The sequence below is a fragment of the Bos grunniens genome, chromosome 8, assembly GCF_055505025.1.
Source record: "Bos grunniens cultivar Pamir isolate PY7600 chromosome 8, Bosgru_T2T1.0, whole genome shotgun sequence".
NCBI lineage: Eukaryota > Metazoa > Chordata > Mammalia > Artiodactyla > Bovidae > Bos > Bos grunniens.
Window position 1 is genome coordinate 22,585,287 of NC_141172.1, and position 26,607 is coordinate 22,611,893.

Genomic DNA, 26,607 nt, shown 5'->3' on the forward strand with positions numbered 1-26,607 from the left:
GTGTGTGGACTCTAAGTGTGTCTGAGCCGTTACTGTTGCTCTCACCACCATCACTGTCAGTACAGTGGTTCCTAAAGTAGCCTTCCTTTTTCACCCTCTGCCTGTTCCAGCCTCTCTTCCACATTGCTCCTGAATGATCCTCCTTAGGTGGATAGTTATTAATATTGACTCTTTCTTTGAAAGTCCTCAAATGGGTCTTCTTTGCTTCCTAGATGTAATTGCTCTTTGTACCTGTTATTAAAGCCAGTCTTTCTTTATAAAGAATTGGCAGGACTCCTAGCCAGGTATGGCTGATTATGTCTGTTATTCTTATTTAGATTCTCTCTTGGAATGATCAACATCATCTTTTGATGCTCTTTCATGTTCCTTGTTGGTTCATGCTTAAAAGATAGAACAGTTGCTGCATCTTCTGTCATTTTGTGCAAAATCCACACTTACCTATATCTCTATAGGAGAAGGAAATGGCAACCCACTCAAGTATTCTTGCCTAGAGAATCCTGTGAACAGAGGAGCCTGGTGGGCTGCCATCTATGAGGTCACACAGAGTTGGACACGACTGAAGTGACTTAGCATGCATGCATGCATTGGAGAAGGAAATGGCAACCCACTCCAGTGTTCCTGCCTGGAGAATCCCAGGGATGGGGGAGCCTGGTGGGCTGCCGTCTATGGGGTCACAGAGAGTCAGACACGATTGAAGTGACTTAGCGGCAGCAGCAGCTATAGGTGTAGTTTTATATCTTTATTTGTTTTCTTTTATTTAGATCCAGGCAAATTGAGGAATTGAGGATGAGTCTTCATTTCCTCAAACTGTCTGTTGCCCCTCCCTGGACAGATCTTGAAATGGTTTTCTTTTCTTTCTCTTTCTCTCTGTGCTGTGGGGGTGTACTGTAGAGTTCTCTCAAATTCCTGGTGGAGTATCACCTTCAAGAAACAGTACAACGTTATTAAAAAATCAAAACAAGTAAAACATTCCAAAGCATTGTGTCCTTTAATGGCACACTTTTCTTTTTCCTTCTTGTAGTCTAAATATTTCATGTTCTTTTTATGCACAGGCCATTTAGATTGTTATTGAATGAAAGACCCTTGTTGCTATTCTCAAATGCCATTTCTTTTCCATCTGTATAATGTTCTTTCAGTTCCCTATCGATTGAGTGATACATGTTAAATTTGGGGCCTTGTTGCCTCTCTTCAGCCTTGATGTTTAAGTAAGTTTTGATTCATTTTTTAAAACTAGTCCTATCATTTGTTGTTGAAATGTTTTCTGCTTCACCATCTCATTGTGTTATAATATTTATTTTTAATAAAACATTTATAGTACAAAACTCAAATGGTGCTAAAAACCTATAAAAATCATCAGCTGTCCACTTTGCTCCATCCTTTCCCTGGATTCTTTCTCTTTCAACCATTTTGAACTGTTTGATTCTATCTTCTGATATTTGCCTACCTATTTTGAGATACTAGTATCTATAAGTTGCTATCCTTTCACTGATTTTATTCCTTTCATGGAAGATCATGGTTTTCACATGTAAGAAATTTTAAATTCAAGAAACTTGACCTCTCTTTGTTGTTTTTTAGTTCTTAAGTCATGTCTGACTATTTGTGACCCCATGGACTGTAGCCCGCCAGGCTCCTCTGTCCATGCGATAACCTCTTTTAGTAGATTTTAAAAAGTAGAGTATAGCTATCCTTTAAATCAGAATTAACTTGTTAAATTTCTCTTTAGAATTTGATTCCTACATATACATTGAACACTGTTATTTTATTTTATTTTATTTTTAAACTTTACATAATTGTATTAGTTTTGCCAAATATCAAAATGAATCCGCCACAGGTATACATGTGTTCCCCATCCTGAACCCTCCTCCCTCCTCCCTCCCCATACCATCCCTCTGGGTCGTCCCAGTGCACTAGCCCCAAACATCCAGTATCGTGCATCGAACCTGGACTGGCATCTCATTTCATACATGATATTTTACATGTTTCACTGTTATTTTAGAGCAGAAATGTTGGTGAAATTTGTTTCATTTACTTTATTGTATTTGGTATTATATCTGTGGACGTTTTTCTGAAAGTTTCTTTGAGTAGTAAGTATATTTTTAGGACTAGTTTGTCTCCTCTTCTGCTTTTAAAATAAAAAATGCAATAAAAACAATACATTTTCTGTAGGGCAAATGTTTTCCTGTGCCCCTATATTTTTTATATGAAATTATCTTTTCATTATTTTCTTTTGACTGATTTTCTTTTGTTTTTAGTTTTTTAGCTTTCTAATTTATTAGAGTATGATCTACCAATACAATCTATTCAGATATTTTTAAAAATTCATTTTATGATACCTTTATGATTAATTTTTATCAGTGTTTCATAGGCATATATAAAACTATAAGCTTTGTTTAAGAGATAGGAAGTTTTCTGTATAGTTATTAAATCAAGTTTGTGGATTGTATTAATCAATTTCACTATTTCTATATTCATTTCACTTTATTTTGTCTATCTGTATATTTCTGACAAAAATGTACTGATTTCTTATTTCATTGAAATGTTTTTTTTGCATATTCAATACCCTTTGCTTTATATAATTTAACTTTTAAATTGTTTATGCTGTTTAGTCAGCGTAACCTTGAATTGCATATTGTGTGATATTAATATAACACTCATGCTTTCTTTGGGGGGCACTTTAGCTGATATTTCTTGGCTCTTCCCTTTATTTTAAGCTTTTCCTAGTCATTCAATTTTAAATGTTTCTTATAAACAGCCTGTATATGACCTTTGTCTTTTTAACTCATCTAACAGTCTGTCTTTTAGTGGGAGAATTCAGCTTTCTTTTGAATTCTAATGTGTGATTTTTTTTTTTTAATTTTTACCTTGTTACTTATTTATGTTTGTGACTTTTTTCATTTTTTTTAATTTAGCATTTATTTTCAAGTTTATACTTATTTCCCAGTTTTCCCTTATTTATGTGTCAGTTATTCTGTATTTTTCCATTTCATTATTGGCCACCTTCCCTTTCGATTGTTCATAAATCCAATTTTTCCCTTTGTTTTAACATGAAAAATGATACCAACATTTTCCCTCACCTTCACACACTAATTCTCTCCTTTAATGTTCCTAAATTTCTTTGGAGATAATTTAATTTTTAGGTCCAGATTTATATTAGATGTTTCTGTGTTAAAAATTCGTATTGAACAGTTATTCTGTATTATGTATATTTTATTATTCATTTAGTTAATTCTGTATAGAAGGTAAAATAATTACATTCTTTGTTACATGAATGGTTTTATTTCTGATTCAGTTATTGATCCATTAGAATCCTTTCTGAAGTTCTTTCATTAATTGGGGCAGGAGGTGATATGATCTTTGAATCTTTAATTTTGGAAAACATTTCTCTCCCACTGAAGGATGTTTAGCTTGTACTGCTTTTTTCCTAGCAATCTAGATGTTACTGTTCTTTCTTGTCAATTCCAGCATTACAAATGAAAGGTTCAATGTTAATTTGATTATTTTTTAGTGTTAAGTAATTATTCTTTCTGGTAACTTGTAAGATTTCCTTTTTATCCTTAAAGTTTAGGAATTTTAGTGTGATACTCTTGAAGGTGTTCCTTTTTCTTCTTTAGTCCTGCCTGGATCTTGGAATGCCCTGTAAGGTTGCAATTCAATCTTTTCTTTAGTTTACAGAAATTTTCTTTCATATTACTTTAGCTGTTGCCTCTCTTCTATTATCTTTTTCTCTTCCCCCTTTTAGAGACTCTTTGGGAACTCTTCCTGTGGTTGGTATGTTAGTTAGGTTGCTTTAATCTGTTCTTCACGGCCTTGTTCTTTTTCCTTTATGATTTTCACCTCTTCATATTTTCAGTTCATAATTTGAGATTTCTTCCAGTTGATCCTTTAGTCGCTCTTAGTCACCATTTACAGTCCATCTTCTCTTTTAATTTATCTACTGAATTATTCAGCTTGAAGATTTTACCTTTAAATTTTTCACTTTTTATTTTCTTAAAATCTGTAGGAATTACTTTTTGTTCTCTGCTCGACTCTTCTTAAGTAGTCACACTATTTTTGACCTCTGTTTTGTCCCTATCCTTTGGGAAATCTGTTAGGTCTGTTCTCTCCTTCTCTCTCCTGTCATTGGGTATGTGGTTCACATGTGCACTGGGGTTCAGGTTGAGCTGTTAGTGGACCTTAGGTTGTTTTAATCCTATAAAGAATCTCAGCCTGCACTGTAGCAGCAGGCATGTTGTATATTTCATGTATACTTGGAGGATCTGTGCCTTCCTTCTAATCTTCTTGCATTCCCAGCCTCAGGGGGACAAGGGACTCCTTCTCCTCTTGAGTGCCTCCTGAGCACACACTTGTGCACTTATGTACATGTAGAACTCTTCTGGGTCTTGCTTGGAGCCCAGAGCAGAGCAAGTCCTACACGAGTCCTCTTTCAAGATGCTTACAATCCATGGCCACATTCTTCAGGCCCTGCTCACTACCTGCTGGCCTCTATATCACCAGCTGGCTCAAGAGAGGCAAATGGGTTGGATTTGGGATTGAAGTGGAGAAGGTAAGTCAAATCCAGGGTTCTTTTTCTCCCCAGAGTCTTGAATTTTTATGCTTTATTCATAGCCTCAGTTGGTATTTCATCCCTCTGTGCCTTTATCATGTGTTTAATGGCATTACAGAAGAAATTTCTATTTGGAAAGCCTATCTTTGACTGTCATGGTTTTCTCCAACCTATATGCATAACCTCTTGGACTTTACTAGAAAGTGGACTGTACTATACTTGGACTAGTCTAGGAAATGCCCTTTTAAGATACGCTTTGGACAAATAAACTCCTTTTGGAGAGTTTCTTGGTTTTAGATACACTTCTGAGAGAGTTTATTTGTTCCTATGCAAATTTTATTAAACAAGATATGAATGATCTGAATATCTTTACGCAACACAGAAGCCAGTTACAATGGGATAGAGACCAAGAATAAGAGGATAGATAGATGAAGAAATAGGAGCTGGAGGAAGAATCAGTTTTGGGTTATCAGTGGTGCTAGAAAAAGGATGTAATAACATGGACATTGAAAGTCATGTATAATCAGAAAACCTTTTTCTGGCCAATAGTCATAATCTGTTCTTTTCATAAGCCATCTACTGGACTTGCCAACAAGTAGTATTAGAAGCAGAGAAGGCAATGGCACCCCACTCCAGTACTCTTGCCTGGAAAAATCCCATGGGCGGAGGAGCCTGGTAGGCTACAGTCCATGGGGTCGCTAAGAGTTGTACACGACTGAGCGACTTCACTTTTACTTTTTACTTTCATGCACTGGAGAAGGAAATGGCAACCCACTCCAGTGTTCTTGCCTGGAGAATCCCAGGGTCGGGGGAGCTTGGTGGGCTGCCGTCTCTGGGATCACCCAGAGTCGGACATGACTGAAGCGACTTAGCAGCAGCAGCAGCAGCAGTATTAGAAGAGATTATGAATTAAAGGGACCCATTCTGTTCCAGAAAATTAAAACAAGGAAGCATTCAGTTGAATCTCAGTGGATGAAAGAAAATACTGTACCCTATATTCATATGTTGTAAAGTTAGTACAAACATATGTATATTTATGTTTAAACATTGGCCTTAAATATTTGAGATTTGAATTATGCACACATGTTCTCCCTAATACTGATATTCAGTTTGTGCTAATCAGCCTCAGGCAAAGAGAATTTAAATTATACAACATGTGTAAACTTCACATTGAATGGTAATTAGTCTGTGCAGCTTAGTGGCACTTAATATTGAGGTTAATAGTTCAGTAAATATTTTAAAAGTCAGTGACTTGATCCCCAATTTATATGGGATTGATAAACTGAGAATTAGTGAAAGCTTCTATTCTGTGTCAGTAAGAATTTACTTCCTGATGTTGTATCTAAGTCTCTGTTTACATTTATTATATGTATGAATATGGAGGCAGGTGACTACATGTGAACTTTGCCATTTATCACAGGCCCAGGCCAAAGAAAATGTAACCTTCTGGAATAGAAACTGTTCTCTCACCTTTTTGTTATTTTCTAATTTTTTGTCTGGGTGTTATTATGAAAATATGTTTCCCTTCTTTTTTTCTTCTTCTTCTTCTTCTTTTTTTTTTTTTTTTTATGTTTCCCTTCTTAACTTTAAGTTGCTTTAGCTTAAAGATAGCTTTTGGATAAAGTGGAAGGAGCAAGAATAATTGGTTACTTGCTTGTATTAAGATTTGTTGGGTGGGTGAAAAGGTGACAGTAGGCATTTAATACCTAGACCAACATGGGGAGTAAAGTTATAAAACTTCTTGAGTTTTGTACTTAACATCATATGTATGTAATTAAGACGAGAACTTGAACTTTCTATGACACAAGAACCTGTGTCGTTACCACTATGTACTTTGCCTTAAGAATTCAGTTTGTCCTACAAAAGGATTTTGAAAATAAATCATGGAAGGACCCCTATAGAAGTCCTTTTTTTTTTCTTGGTGCAGAAATGTTATTATTTTTAAATTCTTAACTCCAGAAAATATGTTAGTAGGTTAAAATTTGTGTATTTATAAAACTGTACGTAATACTCCATGAAGACTGAATATTAAACAGCAGTGCTTGGGTGTTCTAGAGCCATAATTAGAATACTGTTTGCAAATTGCCAAAATTCTGTGGGTTAACAAACCAATTAAAAAAAAAAAACCTCAAGGATATTAGATTTCAAAACGTTCTTCCTTAATTTAGTTTGTCCATTATACTTTATATTTATTATTCATAGTATTGCTTAACATGCCAGGAAATGTCTTATAATAGGATTTATAAAATAACATCCTTTCAGTAATATGAATATGTACTGTCTTTAGCGTTCTGCTTTTAAATCTCAGATTAAAATATTTTATAAGGAATTATCTAGTTTAATGGATAAAAACGTGTCTTTGCTTAGTAACTTCATTAATTTTATAATTTTTACATCAAATGCTCACTTGAGAATAATAAATGGAATAATTGGTATATGTCATTTTGTTGTTGAGCAAATAAGACACAACTTTTTATAATAAGAAAAATGTATATTCCACTATCATAAAACAATAACTTTTCATTTGGGATATGGCTTTATGAAGTTGATCTATATATATTTGTGTGGTTTTTTATTTTTGTGGTTTTTTTTTCCTTGTATAGACCCAATTGGTAGATTGTTCATTTATGAAAAGCATAGTCTTTGACTACGGGTCTTTCCTGGGTCCTGCTAGATATTTAAGGAATATAAGATTGGTTTACATATCATTAGACTTCAGTGGGTAAGTTACAGGTGAAAGATGTTAACAGGTTTTAGTTGAAAACCTGGGCATTTAATTGCCTGTGGTTCTGTTAGGAAGTGGAAGTAAGCAGGAAAGAGCTTGTTTTTTAGTACTGGTCTGGGTTTTTGCATGTCCAGATGCAAAAATCTACTTTATCTTCTTCTGTTTCTTCTTCTTACTATTCATGATAGAGGTTCAGAAACTGGTAAGTATGAACTCAGATTGTGTTCCTAGATAGAAAGCTTATTTATAGGTTTTATATTCTGAGGTATTTATATGAGTAAAAATATTGGTAACACAGTTAAAATGAAATAGAGATTAATTCTTTCCTTATGATTATACAATAGTAATTGCTGGAAGATTTTCAGTCCATTTGATGACCATTAGGTGAAATCTTTGTCCTTTTATTTATTTATTTATTATTTTGCTTGGAAGTATAGTTGACTTACAGTGTTTCAGGTGTACAGCAAGGTTGATACAGTTATACATATACACATGTATTATTTTTCAGATTATTTTTCATTATAGCTTATTATGAGATATTGACTATAGTTCACTGTGTTATACAGTAAACCTTGTTGCTTGTTGCATATCTATTTTTTTAATTAGAAATCTAGCATTGTATTCATGCTAAGTCAAACAAATGGAATCAAAATGTCATAAATTTTTAGTTAGGCAAAAAAGTTCATAGGTTTCTAAAATATATATATTATGCATATTATTTATATATAGGTATAGAAAAGCTTTTCTACTATGCTGATAAAGGCTTGAGAAAGAATATTGAAAGAGAAAAAAAGGAAGAGATGGAGAAATTGGAAAACATAAACTAAATTAAATGGGAGCACTGAATATGAACTAGAAAAAGGGAGACAAACTAGATAAAAGTAAAAGATCATCATATAGTCCAGTTGTTTTTAAACATGCCTGCTCATTAGAAGCATCTGGAGCTTTGGAGAAAAAAGGCAATACATGGGCATTTGTATTTTTCAAATTTTCCAAGATAATTCTGACATGCATCTGGATTTTAAAAAGTGATTACAGGTTTTTCTAGTAAATGGTAGTTTTGGTGAGATAGAATTCTATTATTTTTCCGTTGACCAATCATGATGCAGTGGTATTAAATGAGTAATAGTTACATAATCACAATGGTAAAAGATGTTTATCAGTTTTCACAATCAATAGCCAGACCAAAAAAAAAGATAATTACATTTGTAAACCATGATGGGAATATGATTAGCCTAACAATATAAAATAGTTTACATATGATTTGGGGGGTCAAGTGGAGTGATGTGGTTAAGTAGAAGTGCAGAAATATACATGTTTTCCAGAGCCAAATCTGTGTCTTTTGATTGGTGCAGTTAATCCATTTATATTTAAGGTAATTATTGATATGTATGATCCTATTACCATCTTCTTAATTGTTCTGGGTTTATTTCCTGTTGGTCTTTTCCTTGTCTTGTGTTTCCTGCTTAGAGAAGTTCCTTTAGCATTCATTGTAAAACGTTTAGTGGTGCTGAATTCTCTTAACTTTTGCTTGGCTGGAAATCTTTTGATTTCTCCATCAAATAAGAAGGAGAGTCTTGCTGGGTAGAGTATTCTTGGTTGTAGTTTCTTCCTTTTCATTGCTTTAAATATATCATGTCATTCCCTTCTGGTTTGTAGAGTTTCTACAAATCAGAAATCAGCTGATAACCTGATGAAAATTCCCTTGTATGTCATTTGTCATTTTTCCCTTGTTGCTTTTAATAATTTATCTTTGTCTTTAATTTTTGTCAGTTTGGTTACTGTATGTCTTGGTGTGTTCCTCCTTGGGTTTATCCTGCCTGGGACTTTGTGCTTACTGGACTTGGTTAACTGTTTCCTTTCCCATGTTAGGGAAGTTTTCAGATATCTCTTCAAATATTTTCTCAGGTCCTTACTCTTTCTCCTCCTTCTGGAACCCCTATAATGTGAATGTTGGTGCATTTAATGTTGTCTCAGAGGTCTCTTGAGAGTCCCTTGGACTGCAAGGAGATCCAACCAGTCCATTCTGAAGGAGATCAGCCCTGGGATTTCTTTGGAAGGAATGATGCTAAAGCTGAAACTCCAGTACTTTGGCCACCTGATGCGAAGAGTTGACTCATTGGAAAAGACTCTGATGCTGGGAGGGATTGGGGGCAAGAGGAGAAGGGGATGACAGAGGATGAGATGGCTGGATGGCATCACTGACTCGATGGACATGAGTCTGAGTGAACTCCGGGAGTTGGTGATGGACAGGGAGGCCTGGCATGCTGCGATTCATGGTGTCGCAAAGAGTTGGACATGACTGAGTGACTGATCTGATCTGATCTGATCAGAGGTCTCTTAGGCTATTTTAATTTTTTTGTTTGTTTTTTTCTTTGTCTATATTTTGTCCTGTAGCAGTGATTTCCCCATTCTGTCCTCCAGGTCATTTATCTGTTCTTCTGCCTCAGTTATTCTACTGTGGATTCCTTCTAGTGTATTATTCATCTCTTTTTGTTCTTTAGTTCTTGTAGGTCTTTGGTAAACATTTCTTGCATCTTTTCCATTGTTTTCCCACAATCCTAAATCATCTTCACTATCATTATTCTGAATTATTTTTCTGGAAGGTTGCCTATCTCCAGTTCATTTAGTTGTTTTTCTGGAGTTTGATCTTGTCCCTTCATCTGGGACATAACTTTCTGCTTTTTCATTCTGATTAACTTTCTGTAATGTGGTTTTTGTTCTAGCTGCTGTGGGATTGTGGTTCTTCTTGTTTCTTCTGTCTGCCCTCTGATGGAGGAGGCTAAGAGGCTTGTGTAGACATCTGGATGAGAGGGATTAATGGTGGGAAAAACTGGGTCTTGCTCTAGTGGGCAGGATCTTTCTCAGTAAAGCTTTAATCCAGTTATCTGCTGATGGATGGGATTGCGCTGTTCAGTCTGAGGCAACCCAGCCCTGGGGTCTGTGGGCTGTATGGTAGGGTTAACTGTGAACTCCAAGAGGGTTTACACCAAGGGGGACCTTCCAGGACTGCTGCTGCCAGGGCCCCTGTCTTTGTGTTGAACCCTGGCCAATCACACCTCTACCAGAGACCCTCTAACACTAGCGGGTAGTTTTGATTCAGTCTCCTGTGGGGGCTCTACTCCTTTCCTCTGGGTCCTGGTGTGCATAAGATTTTATTTGTGCTCTCCAAGACTGGAATCCCTGTTTCCTCCAGTCTTGTGGAAGTCCTATAATCAAATCCCTCTGACCTGCAAGGGCAGATTCCCTAGAGATTCCTAGTCTCTGTGAGGATCCCTAGTCTGGGAAGCCTGATGTGAGGTTCAGAACCTTTACAACAGTGGGAGAACTTACTTGGTATTATTGTTCTCCAGTTTGTGGGTCACCCACCCAGCAGGTTTGGGATTTATCATCATTGTGCCCCTCCTACCATCTCACTGTAGCTTCTTCTTTGTCTTTGGATGTGGGATATCTTTTCTTGGTGAGTTCCAGCATTCTCCTGTCAATGGTTATTCAACAGCTAGATGTGATTTTGGTGCTCTCACAGGAGGTGATGAGTACACGTCTTTCTACTTGTCCATCTTGAACAAGAAGCCCAAAATCTTTGTTCTTTTAGGTTTTTCTTTCCTTTCCTTTTATTTTTCTTCCTTTTTTTTTTTTTTTTTTTTGCTTTTTTTGTTGTTGCTAGTGGGTGGGAGACATATTCCTCAACTGAAGAAGTTTGGTTAGAAAAAATTGCTATTTATCTAAAATTGAGAATTATTTTATTTCTTTTTGAGGTCTTGTGATTCTTCATGTTAAAAAGTTATTAAAATTTAATATTATCTACCTCAGTATGTGACCCTTGGCTGTTTTTTCCTACCTCCTTTTCAATCTTTGCTGTAGTTGCATGCCACTCCCTAAATATAATCTGTTTTAGTTCATTATAATCCATGGTCTCCATGTACCTTTTTATTCTTGTATTTCTAGAAATTACCTGCTTATCCTTAAGGACCTAACTGAGGTGTTGATTCTCCAAGAATCTCTGAATTATTCTTCTCTCCATCCCCCCACAGAATTAATTTCCTCTCTCCTTTTTGTCATCGTAGCCCTTTGTAGGTAGCTCCCAAACAGCTAGCTATTCATCATAGATGTGTCATAGTTATTAAGAGTGGGGGCCATGTGTTACCCAGCTTTGTCTCTTCCAGGACAAGCATCGAGCGAACATTTGTTGAACTGAAATGTTCAGAACGCCATGCTTGTCATGACTGAGAAAACAACTTGCCTCATTAAACTCCTCGATCACGGCTGCCCGCACTCACTGTTGCTTGCAGACCCTACTCCCACCTGTTCTATGGTGGTTGTCGGGTTCTATTAAAACGCACTTGGGAGCACTCAACAGAGGGTCATTTTGAGGAGCTGGAGTGCAAGGGGACTGGCGTTTAGCCTTCATTGACGTTTCATTTTGAGAGTTTGCTTTTCTTCCCACCTTTCTGCAGGATCCTAACAGGAGTATCCATACCAGCAGCAGCAGCAGCAGCAGCAGTTGTAGCAGCAGCAGCAGCAGCAGCAGTAGCAGCAGCAGCAGCAGCAGTAGCAGCAGCAGCAGCAGCAGCAGCAGTAGCAGCAGCAGCAGCAGCAGCAGCAGCACCAGTTTTTCCAAGCCTCACAAATTAATGAAGGAGCACAAGGAAAAACCTTCTAAAGACTCCAGAGAACATAAAAGTGCCTTCAAAGAACCTTCCAGGGATCACAACAAATCTTCCAAAGAATCCTCTAAGAAACCCAAAGAAAATAAGCCACTGAAAGAAGAAAAAATCGTTCCTAAGATGGCCTTCAAGGAACCGAAACCCATGTCAAAAGAGCCAAAACCCGACAGTAACTTACTCACGATCACCAGTGGACAGCAAGATAAGAAGGCTCCTAGTAAAAGACCCCCCATTTCAGATTCTGAAGAACTCTCAGCCAAAAAAAGGAAAAAGAGTAGCTCAGAGGCTTTATTTAAAAGTTTTTCTAGCGCACCACCACTGATACTCACTTGTTCTGCTGATAAAAAACAGATAAAAGATAAATCTCATGTCAAGATGGGAAAGGTCAAAATTGAAAGTGAGACATCAGAGAAGAAGAAATCAACTTTACCACCATTTGATGATATTGTGGATCCCAATGATTCCGACGTGGAAGAGAATATGTCCTCTAAGTCTGATGTGAGTAGTCTGCTTGTTTTTTCTCCTTTCCCTTGTTAATTTTTCGATAGCTTCAGGATAAAGATGGAGGAAGAAAACTGACGGTTGCACCATAAAATGGTAGCAAGAAAGGAGACATGGCCTAGAAATGAATTTGCTTGACCAACAGAAAGAAGGAAATGAAATCATTAAGGAATGTGCAGATGTGTAGGCTATGATTTAAGTTGTTTAAGGAAAGATATATTCCATAGTATAATAATGGGTCATTTGAATGGCAGCTGAAAAATCTAGATGCTCATCAGAACTTAGTTGCTGTGCCTTTTCAGTGACTGTGGATTTAGGAAAGTGAAAAGAATGCAATGAAACTAGAATACATCAGAAAGCAAATTTTAAAAAGAAACAAAATATTAGGGTACAGTTATAGTGTTGATCTTTTTGTTCAGTAGAATTATGTAGTTTGTTTATATAGACTAAAAATTGGTGATGGTATTTTTTTAGTACTTTTATTGAGGCAAAATTTTTATAACAATATACTATATATTTTAAATATGTAATTTGATACATTTTGATGTATATGTGTGTCATGAAACCAGATAATGGTATTTTGAAAATGAAATATTTAATTTTTCCTCCTGTAATATAACTGCCCATTTGGAAAGGGGAAGAGTGTATAATCTTCATTACAAGGTTTGCTGACTGGTAGCATTATCTTTTGTGTGTTCCTTAAAGAACATCTGGCCATCTAATAATCCCCCAAAATATTGTTTGATGTTAAGACTTAAACTTACAATTATAGATTTCTTAGAGTTGAAAAGGAATTTCAGGTTACCTATTCTAACCTCCTTCCAATGTAGGAGATCCTACATTTCTAGTGACAGTACTATTAGTTATTCCTTTCTATTTCTGGAGAATGAACATTATTTACTAGGAAGTTATCTCTTCCTCACTTCCCATTTTTCTCTAACTTTGGTCCTCTGCTGTTACTTATCAGTCATGATTGGTCCCACTAATCTCTTTGAGATATCAGTATTTCTAAACAATGTTCAGGGAAGACTTCTGGCTAAAAATCGCCGATCGTTTTAGAATACTTTTCTTTCTGTTACATAGAGAGGCTACACTAAAGTTCCTAGCTCAAAGGCTGGCAAGGGCTAGGAGGCCTTAGCAGATTCTCCATTTGCACTGGTCTGGGTAGAAAGGCAGCCAGGTTTAGGACATGGCATCAGATCAAGAGACCACCTCCTTCCTCCCTAGTCTCTGTCAAAATTTTAAATCAGATTATGGGCAGAGTAGCATATAAACACTGGAGATGGGGTAACTTGTTCCAGTGTTTGGTAAAGGCCTTAAAGTGATCATTTGTGAAATGGAGATGAAAGCAATGGATTTCACAAGCATTTATTTTTCCTCCTTTGCTTTATTCCTCTCCTCTTAATTCAAAACTTGCTCTCAGTACAGAACTTTTTTGGTATGTTTGACTTTTATTTCAAGTCACTCTGAAACCTTCAGTGATGCTGTTGGGGTGTGACCAGTCTGTCAAGATCCTCAAGTTTAGCAACTTTGTTTCTCCATATTCTGTCCTGTTGTAGTTCTTCTAGAACAGAGGTTTTCCAATTGTGGTTTGTGATTTACTAGTGAGCCATGAAATCAATTTAGCATGTCATCACCAGCATTAAAAAAGGAAATAAGAATATATTGTAACTAGTATGGTAAGGAATGGTTTGTGAAATGTTTATTTTAGAGACTGTGTATATATTTCTTACAGTAGTAGGTCATCATCAAAATTTTGAAATGCACCTTTCTTGACTATTTGCTGATTTGTGAGAAGACCAAATAACATTAATAAAACACTATTTAAAAAAAAATCCTTTTTTATTTGGTTGCATTGAATCATGGTTGTGGCTCTCGGGCTTCAGTAGTTGCAGCTTTTGGGCTCTAGAGCACAGGCTCAGTAGTTGCCAATTGGGCTTAGTTGCCCTGCAGGAGTGGGTTTTATTCTCCTGACAGGGATTGTGCCCGTGTCCCCTGCATTGGAAGGCAGATCTTAACCACTGGACCACCAGGGAAGTCCCTATAAAGCACCATGGAATGAATGAGCTTTCTATATGAAGTTATCACAAATGATCTTCCTCTTTAGCTAACTCTGTGTATTCTTAGTTTTATTTGATTCTTCCCTCCCTTTCATATGTAATTTTTAAGATACAACTTTTCCTAAATTTCATGTTCAACTTGATAAATTTATCCAAAGCAATATCTTGAAAAACCTTCTGGAATGAAGAGTTAGAGTTGTAATTCCGTTTGGTAGATAGGAAATTTTTAAGATGGTTCATGACATATTAGAGCCACCTATCCAGTGATCGTAACAGGGGTTTTTGTAGTAGTTTACATATCATACAAGGAAACCCTCTAAAAACGTTTGGGTATTCAGTTAAGTTGAGTTGCTCAGTTGTGTCTGAATCTTTGCAAGCCCAAGGACTGCAACATGCCAGACTTCCCTGTCTATCACCAACTCCCGGAGTTTTCTCAAACTCATGTCCATTCAGTCGGTGATGCCAGCCAACCATCTCATCCTCTGTCGTCCCCTTCCCCTCCTGCCTTCGATCTTTCCCAGCGAGTGAGTTCTTTGCAGGAGGTGGCCAAAGTATTGGAGGTTCAGCTTCAGCATTGGTCTTTCCAATGAATATTCAGAACTGATTTCCTTAAGGATTGACTGGTTTGATCTCCTTGCAGTCCAAGGAACTCTCAGGAGTCCTCTCCAGCAACCCAGTTAAAAGGATCAATTCTCCCATGCTCAGGTTTTTTTATGGTCCAGCTCTCACATCCATACATGACTACTGGAAAAGCCCTAGCTTTAACTAGATGGACCTTTGTTGGCAAAGTAATGTCTCTGCTTTTTAATATGTGCCTAGGTTTGTCATAGCTATTCTTCCAAGGAACAAGCATCTTTTAGTTTCACAGCTGCAGTCACCATCTGCAGTGAGTTTGGAGCCCAAGGAAGTAAAGTTGGTCACTGTTTCCATTGTTTCCCCACCTATTTGCCATGAAGTGATGGGACCAGTCGCCATGATCCTCATTCTTTGAAAGTTGAGTTTTAAGCCAACTTTTTCACTCTCCTCTTTTACTTTCATCAAGAGGCTCTTTAGTTCCTCTTTGTTTTCTGCCATATGGGTGGTGTCATCTGGTGCTCGCTTTGGCAGCACATATACTAAAAATAGAGTGGTTTCATCTGCATATCTGAGGTTATTGATATTTCTCCTGGCAATCTTGATTCCAGCTTGTGCTTCATCCAGCTTGGCATTTCACATGATGTACTCTGCATATAAGTTAAATAAGCAGGGTGACAATATATAGCCTTGACATACTCCTTTCCCAATTTGGAACCAGTGCATAGTTCCATGTCCGGTTCTAACTGTTGCTTCTTGACCTGCATACTGATTTCTCAGAAGGCAGTTTAAGGTGGTCTGGTATTCTCATCTCTTTAAGAATTTTCCACAGTTCATTGTGATTCGCACAGTCAAAGACTTTGGCATAGTCAGTAAAGCAGAAATAGATGTTTTTCTGGAACTCTCTTGCTTGCTTGAAATGTTCGCTTGGTATGTCTAATTTTCTTGAGTTCTCTAGTCTTTCCCATTCTATTGTTTCCCTCTATTTCTATGCATTGATCACTGAGGAAGGCTTTCTTATCTCTCCTTGCTATTTGGAACTCTGCATTCAGATGGATATATCTTTCCTTTCTCCTTTGCCTTTCACTTCTCTTCTTTTCTCAGCTATTTGTAAGGCCTCCTCAGACAGCCATTTTGCCTTTTTGCGTTTCTTTTTCTTGGGGATGGTTTTGATCACCTCTTCCTGTACAATGTTATGAACCTCTGTCCATAGTTCTTCAGATACTGTGTCTATCAGATCTAATCCCTTGAATCTGTCACTTCTGCTGTATAATTGAAGGGATTTGATTTAGGTCATACCTGAATGGTCTAGTGGTTTTCCCTAATTTTGTCAATTGAAGTCTGAATTTTGCAATAAGGAGTTCATGTTCTGAGCCACAGTCAGCTCCCAGTCTTGTTTTTGCTGACTGTATAGAGCTTCTCCATCCTCAGCTGTAAAGAACATAATCTGATTTCCGTATTGTCCATGTGTAGAGTTTTCTCTTGTATTGTTGGAAGAGGGTGTTTGCTATGACCAGTGTGCTCTCTTGGCAAAACTCTGTTAGCCTTTGCTGTACTTCATTTTGGGGTTATTTGGGTGTAAAATCCAACAGCTGTACTTTCCTTATTGGTTTTCTAGTAGTGCTTTTATCGTTGCTGCTATTGGTTTAATATTCTACATATAGGTGGTAGAACAGAAAAGAATTGACTAAAAGTTGTTTCAAGTAAGCCAGGGTCCAAAAGACTTTATGTTTGCAAAGGAGGATGAAAGAGAGCTGAAATTCTCTTTCTCCACTGGTTAAGGTAACTTATGTTTGGCCTTTCTGCTACCTGGTGACCCTTCTGTGGTTAAGACCAAAGGAACAGGAAGCAATTGTAATGGACAGCACTAAGCTACCCCTAGCCTTCCCTTGGCAAGCAATTGATTGGATAGCTTGGGACAGACCCACCTTCAAGGACACCATTCCCATTGTCCTGGTGGTGAGCCTGTCTGCATCTGAGTAAGTAGGATCAGATGACCTGATCTGTCTGAGGACCTTTCCGGCTTCATTATTTGAACATCAGTCAGATTTATGTTCATTGGTGGAGGGCCGGGTAGAGGGTAATTTAACACATAGCAGGCAGAGATCATGGACTTTGGAAACAGTAGAAGGACACAAAAAGAAATTGAACCAAGTATGAGGAATTGGGGAGGGCCAGGGGAAAAGGTTATTCACTTGGTATGTCTGTAAAGAAAGTATCTTGTCTTGGCACAGGATAGTTAGGATTAGAAGGAAGAATTTTTTAAAAAGAGCTTTTCCATAATTAAATTAGATTTGGGTTTTATATAAAAAATAAAAATCAATGCTGTTAAGATGGATTAGGAAGCTTAGACTGTTGATTCGTATGTTTCTTCATTTGATTCTCATCGTATGTTTCTTGGTTATGATTTTTATATACTTTGGTTTTTTAAAAATATTTATTTATTTATTTGGCTGTATTGGGTCTTAGCTGTGACACATGAGGTCTTTTGTTGCAGAGCACTGGCTCTCCACTTGTGGCATGCACTCAGAAGTTTGCAGTTTGTGGGCTTGGCTGCTCTATGGCATGTGGGATCTTAGTTCCCCTACCAGAGATTGAACTCATGTCACCTGCATTAGAAGGCGGATTGTTAACCCCTAGACCATCAGAGAAGTCCCTGATTTTTATATACTTTGTATGTGAGTAGAGAAAAAAAAAGTGTATCCTTGGTTTATATGCCTGTATGATTTTTGAGGAATCATTTATTTGTTGATGTGCATGTGGGTAGGGAGGTAGTAATCAAGTAATTAGGAGTCTGTACTGTGGTGTCAGACAGGCTGTTGTTTTTTTAATAAACTTTTTATTTTGTATAGTAGGCTGCAGTCCATGGGGTCGCTAGAAGTCAGACACAACTGAGTGACTTCACTTTCACTTTTCACTTTCATGCATTGGAGAAGGCAATGGCACCCCACTCCAGTACTCTTGCCTGGAAAATCCCATGGATGGAGGAGCCTGGTGGGCTGCAGTCCATGGGGTCGCTAAGAGTCGGACACGACTGAGTGACTTCACTTTCACTTTTCACTTTCATGCATTGGAGAAGGAAATGGCAACCCACTCCAGTGTTCTTGCCTAAAGGATCCCAGGGACGGGGGAGCCTGGTGGGCTGCCGTCGATGAGGTCGCACAGAGTCGGACATGACTGAAGTGACTTAGCAGCAGGAGCAGCAGCATAGCCAAGTAACAATGTTCTGATAGTCTCAGGTAGACAGTAAAAGGGCTCAGGCCATATATGTACATGTATCCATTCTCCCCCAAACTCCTCTCCAATAGGCTGCCACATAACATTGAGCAGAGTTCCCTGTGCCATACAGTACGTCCTTGTTGGTTATTCATTTTAAATATAGAGGTGTGTACACATCCATCTCAAACTCCCTACTATCCCTCCCCCCTGTTCTTCCCCTCTGGCAACTATGAGTTTGTTCTCTAAATCTATGAGTCAGAGCTGTTTTGAATCCCAGCTCTACCAGTAATCTTGGGCAAATAATTTGACCTTCTATATTTCTAATTTTCTTTTCTTTATTTTTTACTTTTGTGAAATAGAGATATTGCCTTTACTTTTCAGGATTATTGTGAAAATAGTCAATTTAGGTAAAGCACTTAATACACTAACCAAAAAATGTTATGAGCTATTTATTGTTCCATGATTTGGCTTCTGGCAGTCCTTATTACCTATAGCTTTGAAGGAGATTTTTTTAATATTCAGAAATACTTTAGAATTCTAGTGTACTTTTTCAAGTGTGGGTTAAATGTTTTAAAGGGGAAAAAGCACTTGAAATACATGTCTCTTTGCCCTGGATTTTGCGTTGAGGAGGTATACGGCCTTGATAGTGATGTGCACGTGTAATATGGTAACTGGAAAAATACAGGACAGGGAATCTCAGTATTAAATCAAAAGTTAAGCCAAAGTTCCCCAGGATCTTTTTAGCTTTTTAATTAAATGAAATAAAGGGCTAGAGCTTACCTAGTACTGCATTGGTAGGCACTTGGTAGTTTTTTTTTTTTTTTATTGCTATTACTATTAAAAGAAGACATCCTAAGAAATGATTTATCTTTGGATTACTATTAATATGACTGAAAGAGTAATTTTTAAATAGGATTTGAAATTCCTGAAATGCTTCTCATTTTATAAAGAAACCTAAAATTGTCACATGAAAGTCCATCAATAATTTTCCTTTACAGAATTTGGGAGGTGGAAGCTGGGAGGGTGGGGAGGGAGGCAGAAGGACTGTTTTTATAGTGGGTGAACATTTATCGAAGACTGAAAACATGATAAGGGCCTGTTTTTGTTGTGTATGTAAATTTCAGCATTAAGAAAATTTTGCATTTAAGAACTTAGGTAATTCCATTAGAGTAAAGCTGTTCTTGGTTGAAGAATTCATCTTTTTGTAGCCATAATGGCCACTTGTGGCAAGTGGTTGTTCTTACTAGTAACTGGCACTAACTAGCAGCAAGAAAGGGTAAGGATCTGAATGTGTCTGGGTCAACTAGAAGTTTGTAATTCTGTTTTTCATTAACCTGTTGAAAGGTTAATTTAGAATAAAAACAAATCCTTTAACTGTAGTTCCCTAGTTTTTCTTTTTCACGTAACTCTGCTTTTAAAGGGAAGTTTATTGAGTTAATGTTGTTTTGTGATATGAGGAAGTTCGGTATTCATAGCAGAAGAGAGGGAAAAACAGTAAAAGAAAATCGAAATAACCATGTATGATCAGATTCAGTTATGGTAGTAATTTCCTTATCATTGCCTTCACTTTTTTTTTTTTTTAATCTTGCTTTGTAGAGATTTAATCATAATTTAAAAGTACAGAAGTTAAAAGTTTTCATTATGTTTCCTTGTAAATGGGCAGACTACATTTGGCAGTGTGAGAAATGAAATTTTAATCATATCTTGATAGTTTGGCTTACCAGTGTTTTCTTAGATAAAATCTTGACAAAGAACAATGAAATCTCATCAGATGGAGTGGGTTTTCCGGAGGGTGGTTGGTGGTTCAGATACAGAGTAAAGACTTCAAACCAGCTTAGCAGAAAGTTTCTTTGGAAAGAAAAAAAGGAAGAAGGAAAAAGAAACTCTCCTCCCTGCACTCCCCCTCAGCCCCGCTTTTGTGGTGCCTCATTTCCTCTGGCCCCGCCCTGTCCCCTGCCCTGCTTACACTGTCTGGAGCTGGCAGTAAATGTCCTGCTGTTGAAGCACTGGCCTCAGGTTTTTATGTGATGGAACGTTGTGGCAGTCAGAGAAGAAGGTCTTTATTGTGCTTTCAAAGTGGCTTTTTAATGACTTGTAATTCCAGCACATGCAAGAGCTGTAAAGTCTGTAAGGATGGTGAGTGAGCAGCTGGAGAGGCCATTCATTAAAGGGCTGCCCTGACCCTCTGGGGAGGGGGGTGCTCTCTTGTTCTGGACTCCTATTCTCTGCATATTATAACTGGAAGTAAACAGTACCTGAAGGCGTGTACTTCTCCTCTATAGATGTAGCCCTGGGGTGGAACATTCTTTAACATCGTTGGCAGAAAGGTAACTTTGTTGGATGCCAGGAGACACTGCACCTGACCTGTTTCCTAATGCTTGGTTGGTTGTTGTCTGCTGTCTGTGCTCAATGGGATCAGATGCAGGAGGCGCAGCCTAGCCAGTCCACTGGTCCTTTGTTCAGACACATTCCTCACTTATTCCAAAAAGGATTTGAAACAATTAAACCGGATATATTAAAACAAAAAACTAAGAGGCTCTTTCTCTTCCATGTTTGGGTGCTATACCATGCCCGAATGGTTTTTCAGTTTTTAAGTTAAATTATTCCTTAGAAGCCCTTAGGTAGCTGAGGGTCATGAACAGAGAAGGGGCCCTATCATTGAAGAATTGGTTGTCATCAAGAATTGCCAGCACTCACCATTTTCACTTGCTTGTATTGAATTTTCTCTCTCCCAGTAAATTTCGTGAGCCTCCTTCAAGGAAGCTGCTTTGCCTGTTCAGTGCATTCTTGTTTCTTATCCTAGGGCCTGTGATTTTTATGTCATTGTCCCATCTGTCATCTAGACACAAAGTCAAGGATGTGACTCAACGTGGTATTTGCACAACTAGCTTTACCATGTCATCATGATGCCTGATATTTGTAGCTAAACTTTCCTTCAGTGCTTTCTGTGTGCCAGTCACCCTTCTAAGTACTTCACTTGTTTTAACTCACTTAATTCTCAAAACAACTCTGTGAAAGACTCATTATTCCCATTTTATAGATGGGAAAACTGAGGCTCAAAGATTAAGAAACTTGCCCAACATCGCTGTGTTTAAAGTAGAGCCAGAATTTGATCCTATTTGGTAGAGGATGCACTCAAGAGGATTCAGGGGTGAGGGAAATCTTACTGTTCCAGGAATTCATATTGTGATTACAGAGATGTGCTTCATGAAATTGGCATCACTGCTGTGAAAGCCTTTTGTGTTTATTTGTGTGTTGGCCAACTCTGGTTGGCATGGGTGATCTTAGTTCCCCAATCGGGGATCAAAACCCCTGCCTCCTGCCTTGGAAGTGCAGAATCTTAACTACTGGACCACCAGGGAAGTCTCTTGTGTGTGTGTACGTATTTTGATGAAAGCCTTTGATACCGTATTTCTTATTCCATTTATGAATCCTGTTTCTTTGACCTCTCCATTTGTTTGGGCTCTACCAACAGCCTTCAGGAGGTGACAGGTTGTCTTCATGGGTGGGTTTGGCATGCACAGTCAGAACTGAGGGATGTGCAATGAAACATCCAGGGACCTCTCACTTCATACACATATTCACTTAAAATAAAACCAACCCTCGTAGTTCTGAATTTTAACATTATTGTGATGTATCATCAGCACTGGTTCCCAGCTCTCAAAAGTTTCCCCACCTTGCTTCTGTGTGAGAATTTATGGATAACAGAGCTGAGCTGTAATTTTGAGCTTTCCCAGAAGGTGCCACCAAATAACAAATGCTGTCCTCCAGTTTGAAGATTTTTTTTGAATCTTCTAGTTCCATTTTGTAACTTCATGTTACAATGCCTCTAAGGTATTCAAAACATCGACTGGGCTTTCTTTGAATTAGGAGACAAGATAATGCAGTGGATTTAGGTAGAGGGTGGTTTTCTTTTGGTGTCTATGTAATTATTTAACCAAGTTTGAGAAATTGTTCTCAGTGGGTAACAATTTATGACTGTAAACTTTCAAGGCAGTGTCAAGGTCCACAAAGAAAAATTACCCCTAAGAGGCTTCTTTAGGTCACTAAAGGTGACTGCACAGTGAGATGTTCCCAGATAAAGTCAAAGATCCTTCTATTAGGTGAAAGAAAATGGAAAAGCATTTACTGAAGTGTGTGGAGACAACAGGCTTTGCCTTTGAATTCTGAAGATGTGGGGGATGGGGATGGTGGGGGCTTGGGATAGGGAGAAATTGTCAGAGTCAGTGACACAGAGAAAAGGAGATTTCCTTGCCTTGCTTGGTCATGGGAAGAAAATATACATATGGGGTCCTCAGATGTTACTTAAGTAAATAAGTAAGGTAATTACTAGAATGCCCTGGTTTAGGACCTGAGTGTTTAGAATCATAGGACTGTTTTTTTTTTTTTTTAATTAAATTGTTGACCCGTGCTTTATTTTCTGACTCTTCTTCTGCTTTTGCTTTAAATATGATAAAATCATCATGTCCCTTTGAGTAACTACAAACATTTCCTTCTAAACATGTTTGGTTTTAGTGTTCTTCGATTACATTTGTCTTATTTAACGACATTTGAAAATATTTATGTGGTTCAGTTCAGTTCAGTTCAGTCGCTCACTCCTATATACAAACACTGTATTAGGTAGTACTGATGGTACAACATTGGAATTTAGGCTCAGTTTTGAGGGAAGGGAAGCATGCATTAGTGGGGTTCGGGGTAGATGGGTAGGAGAAGGCGTTCTTTTTTTTTCCCCCTTTTTGGCTGCACTGGGTCTTCGGTGTTATGTGTAGGCTTCCTCTAGTTGCGGTGAGTGGAGGCAGCTGTCTAGTTGCATTGCACGCCTTCTCACTGTGGTGGCTTCTCTTCTTGCTGAGCGTGGGCTCATGGGCTCCAGTAGTTGTGGCCCATGGGCTTAGTTGCCCCATGGCATGTGGGATCTTCCCAGACCAGGGGTTGAACCCATGTCCCCTGCACTGGCAGATGGATCCCTAACCACTGCACCACCAGGGAAGTCTGGAGAAGGCAGTTTATGATTGGAGGAACAAATGTAGACAAATCTGTGTAGACCTTACTGCAAATGAAGAGAGCTCTTACGTACGAATCCCTGCAGTTAATTTATCAAACTGGTTTGTCAGGAATGAAGAAAACCTTAATTGAACTCAACTTCACGAGGCATGTCCTAGTCACATTTCACTCTGCAGCCTCTTATTTATTCTGTATAATATGTGAGATAGATTCCCCCCTCCTCATGTTACTATGTGAAAGCAGCAGAACTAGAATTTGAATCCAGGTCTAAACCATGCCCAAGCCCATGTACTGTACCATCGATTACACCTTGTTGAGAAAGAAAGGAATTGCATCAAATTAAAACCACTGTGGGACTGATTAAATCTTTTCAAGAAAAAAGACTAATTAGCAGCATTAACTCTCTGACCTTCTGGCTTTCTCTGACCCCCTGACAGTGGGACCACAATTCAGTGAAAGGCGGGGAATAAGAAGTAAGATGTATTAGTCATGTACTCATTGGAAAAGATGCTGATGCTGGGAAAGATTGAAGGCAAAGGGATGAAGCAGGCAGCAGGAGATAAAATGGTTGGATGACATCACTGACTCAATGGACATGAATTTGAGCAACCTCCAGGAAATAGTGGAGGACGGAGGAGCCTGGTGTACTACAGTCCATGGGGTCAAAAAGAGTTGGACATGGCTTAGTGACTAAACAATAATAAAGCCACAGTATTTGGCTTCTTGGCTATGAATAATGGGTGCAGTGAGCTGGCTTCGATTTTCACAGTGCTGATCAACTCATGCTTTATATCATTTTCAAAGCAGTAGAATTGCAGAATATATTGAGAAGTGGTGGTTCTTTAGAGTCTATCCAAGGGTACTTACTGATGTACTGACTTACTAGCTTTTTTCTTACACATTATACCAGAGGCTAGGACCCGGCCAGTGTGACTGTGTGAGCTCCCATCTACCACATTGTATCGTCTTAAGGTTGTACTCATAGTCAAAGGCTTTGGCATAGTCATTGAAGCAGAAGTAGATGTTTTTCTAGAATTCTCTTGCTTTTTCTATGATCCAACAGATGTTGGCGATTTGATCTCTGGTTAGTTCCTCTGCGTCTTCTAAGTCCAGCTTGTACATGTGGAAATTCCCAGATCACATACCTCTGAAGCCTAGCTTGACGGATTTTGAGCATTACCTTGCCAGCATGTGAAATGAGCACAATTGTGTGATAGTTTGAACATTCTTTGGCATTGTCTTTCTTTGGGATTGGAATGAAAACTAACCTTTTTCAGTCCTGTGGTCGCTGCTGAGTTTTCCAAATTTGCTGGCATATTGAGTGAAGCACTTTAGCAGCATTATCTTTTAGGATTTGAAATAGATCAGCTGGAATTCCATCACCTCCACCAGCTTTGTTCATAGCGATGCTTCCTAAGGCCAACTTGACTTCACACTCCAGGATGTCTGCTTCTAGGTGATTGACCACACCATCATTGTTATCTGGGTCATTAAAACCTTTTTTGTACAGTTCTTCTGTGTATTCTTGCAACCTCTTCTCAATATCTTCTGCTTCTGTTAGGTCCATACCATTTCTGTCCTTTATTGTGCCCACCTTTGTCTGAAATGTTCCATTGGTATCTCCAATTTTCTTAACGAGATCTCTGGTCTTTCCCATTCTATTGTTTTCCTCTGTTTTTTTGCATTGTTTGCTTAAGAAGGCTTTCTCCTCTCTCCTTGCTATTCTCTACAACTCTGCATTTAAATGGGTATATCTTTCTTTTTCTCCTTTGCCTTTTTCTTCTCGTCTTTTCTCAGCTATTTGTAAAGCTCCTTTGACAACCACTTTGCTTTCTTGCATTTCTTTTTCTTGGGATGGTTTTGGTCACCACCTCCTGTACAATGTTATGAACCTCCATCCATAGTTCTTTAGGTACTCTGTCTACCAGATCTAATCCTTTGAAACTATTAGGAATGTAGAGTTCCCTTGTCCTAGAACATGGCCATCCCTGGGCCCGCATCCTGGGCCCAGGAGAGGCGTGGCCCTCCAGCATCAACTTGGAATCTAAAGATGAAACCAAATCGACTTTCTAGTGGTAGGCTGTAAAATGTGGATTTTAATGATGGTGATAAGATTATGAATGCAAACTTCCACTCAGGTATTAATTCATGCAAAATTTTTAAGTATGTCATAGACAAAGACTTAAAGTTTTTGTTTAGTAATTTACTAATAGTGTTCTATGAAGACCTGGTGTTGGTAGGTGTTCTTGTAAAGATTAAGAGGCAAAGCTGCAGTCTAGGAATTTAGTGATTTATAATCCATGGTCATCACGTATTTTTAATTTCAGTACTCTTTCCAAGGAGTCACTTTCACTTGGCCTAACCTTAGATCATGTTGTGAATCAAAACAGAGTGTTGCTGAAAGTCCACCCTGGATTAAAATGTTTAGTATCTGACAGATTCTACGTGAAGTGATCTGACACATTTTCAGAGTTGTAAAGTGCTCACTCTATTTTCACGTTTCCTCCTCTTTCTCATTATTCTCCGGGGTTATTTTAATTAAAGGTGAACATCAAACTTGTTTCTGATCTTTCGATGGATTATTTTATTTATTTTTTGGCCACATTGCACACAGCATGTGGGGTCTTAGTTCCCCTCCCAGGGATCGAACCCATACCCCCTACATTGGGATCACAGAGTCTTAATCACTGGATGGCCAAGGAAGTCCCATGATGGGTTATTTTAAAGTGCTGGGTTATCTGATAACTTTATGTGAGAGTCATGCCTTACACTTGCTTACGAAGCTTGCATTCACTGTCTAGCAACTAACTTTCAGAAACATGCAACAAGTTACCTCTCCACTTTTATGTTTTTATTTTTTCATACTTAAAACAGTATTTGTTTATTTGGCTGTACCAGGTCTTAGTTGTGGTATGTGAGATCTTTTTTAGTCACAGCATGCAAATTCTTAGTTGTGACATATGGCATCTAGTTCCCTGACCAGGGATTGAACCTGGGCCCCCTGCACTGGGAGTGCTGAGTGTTAGTCACTGGACCATCAGTCAGAGAAGTCCCTCCTCTCCATTTTTAAAGACCAGCCATGCACAGTCCTCCTTGGACTGTACAATAAGACCAGTGAGTCTCAGATCCCTCTCCTAAAACTAAGGTTAAAGGAAGGTGGTGATGTGTTCCATGGTGCCTGTCTTTTGATCTTCATCATATTAATAGCTTTGTTGTCTCTCTTCTCTTTTTAGAAAACCCTCCACAGCTTACTATGTACTCTTTTAAAGATATAAGACCAAATTTGGAAACCATGAACATCTATTTTTAATACAG

General features: G+C 38.1%; 1 protein-coding gene across 8 annotated transcripts in view; it reads left to right on the top strand.

The window, feature by feature from the left end:
• MLLT3 (MLLT3 super elongation complex subunit) overlaps positions 1–26,607 on the top strand; it is a 289,068-nt gene that overhangs the window by 204,155 nt on the left and 58,306 nt on the right. For 5 of the 8 annotated variants that reach the window (XM_086414328.1, XM_086414329.1, XM_086414327.1 and 2 more), the window contains one exon: positions 11,726–12,433. The exons of 2 other annotated variants lie outside the window; for them this stretch is intronic. In XM_086414328.1, the coding sequence (XP_086270454.1) occupies positions 11,726–12,433 (708 nt within the window). Of the gene's footprint in view, positions 1–7,324; positions 7,471–11,725; positions 12,434–26,607 lie in introns of those variants that run through there. One more of the 8 variants, XM_086414330.1, reaches the window with a different exon arrangement.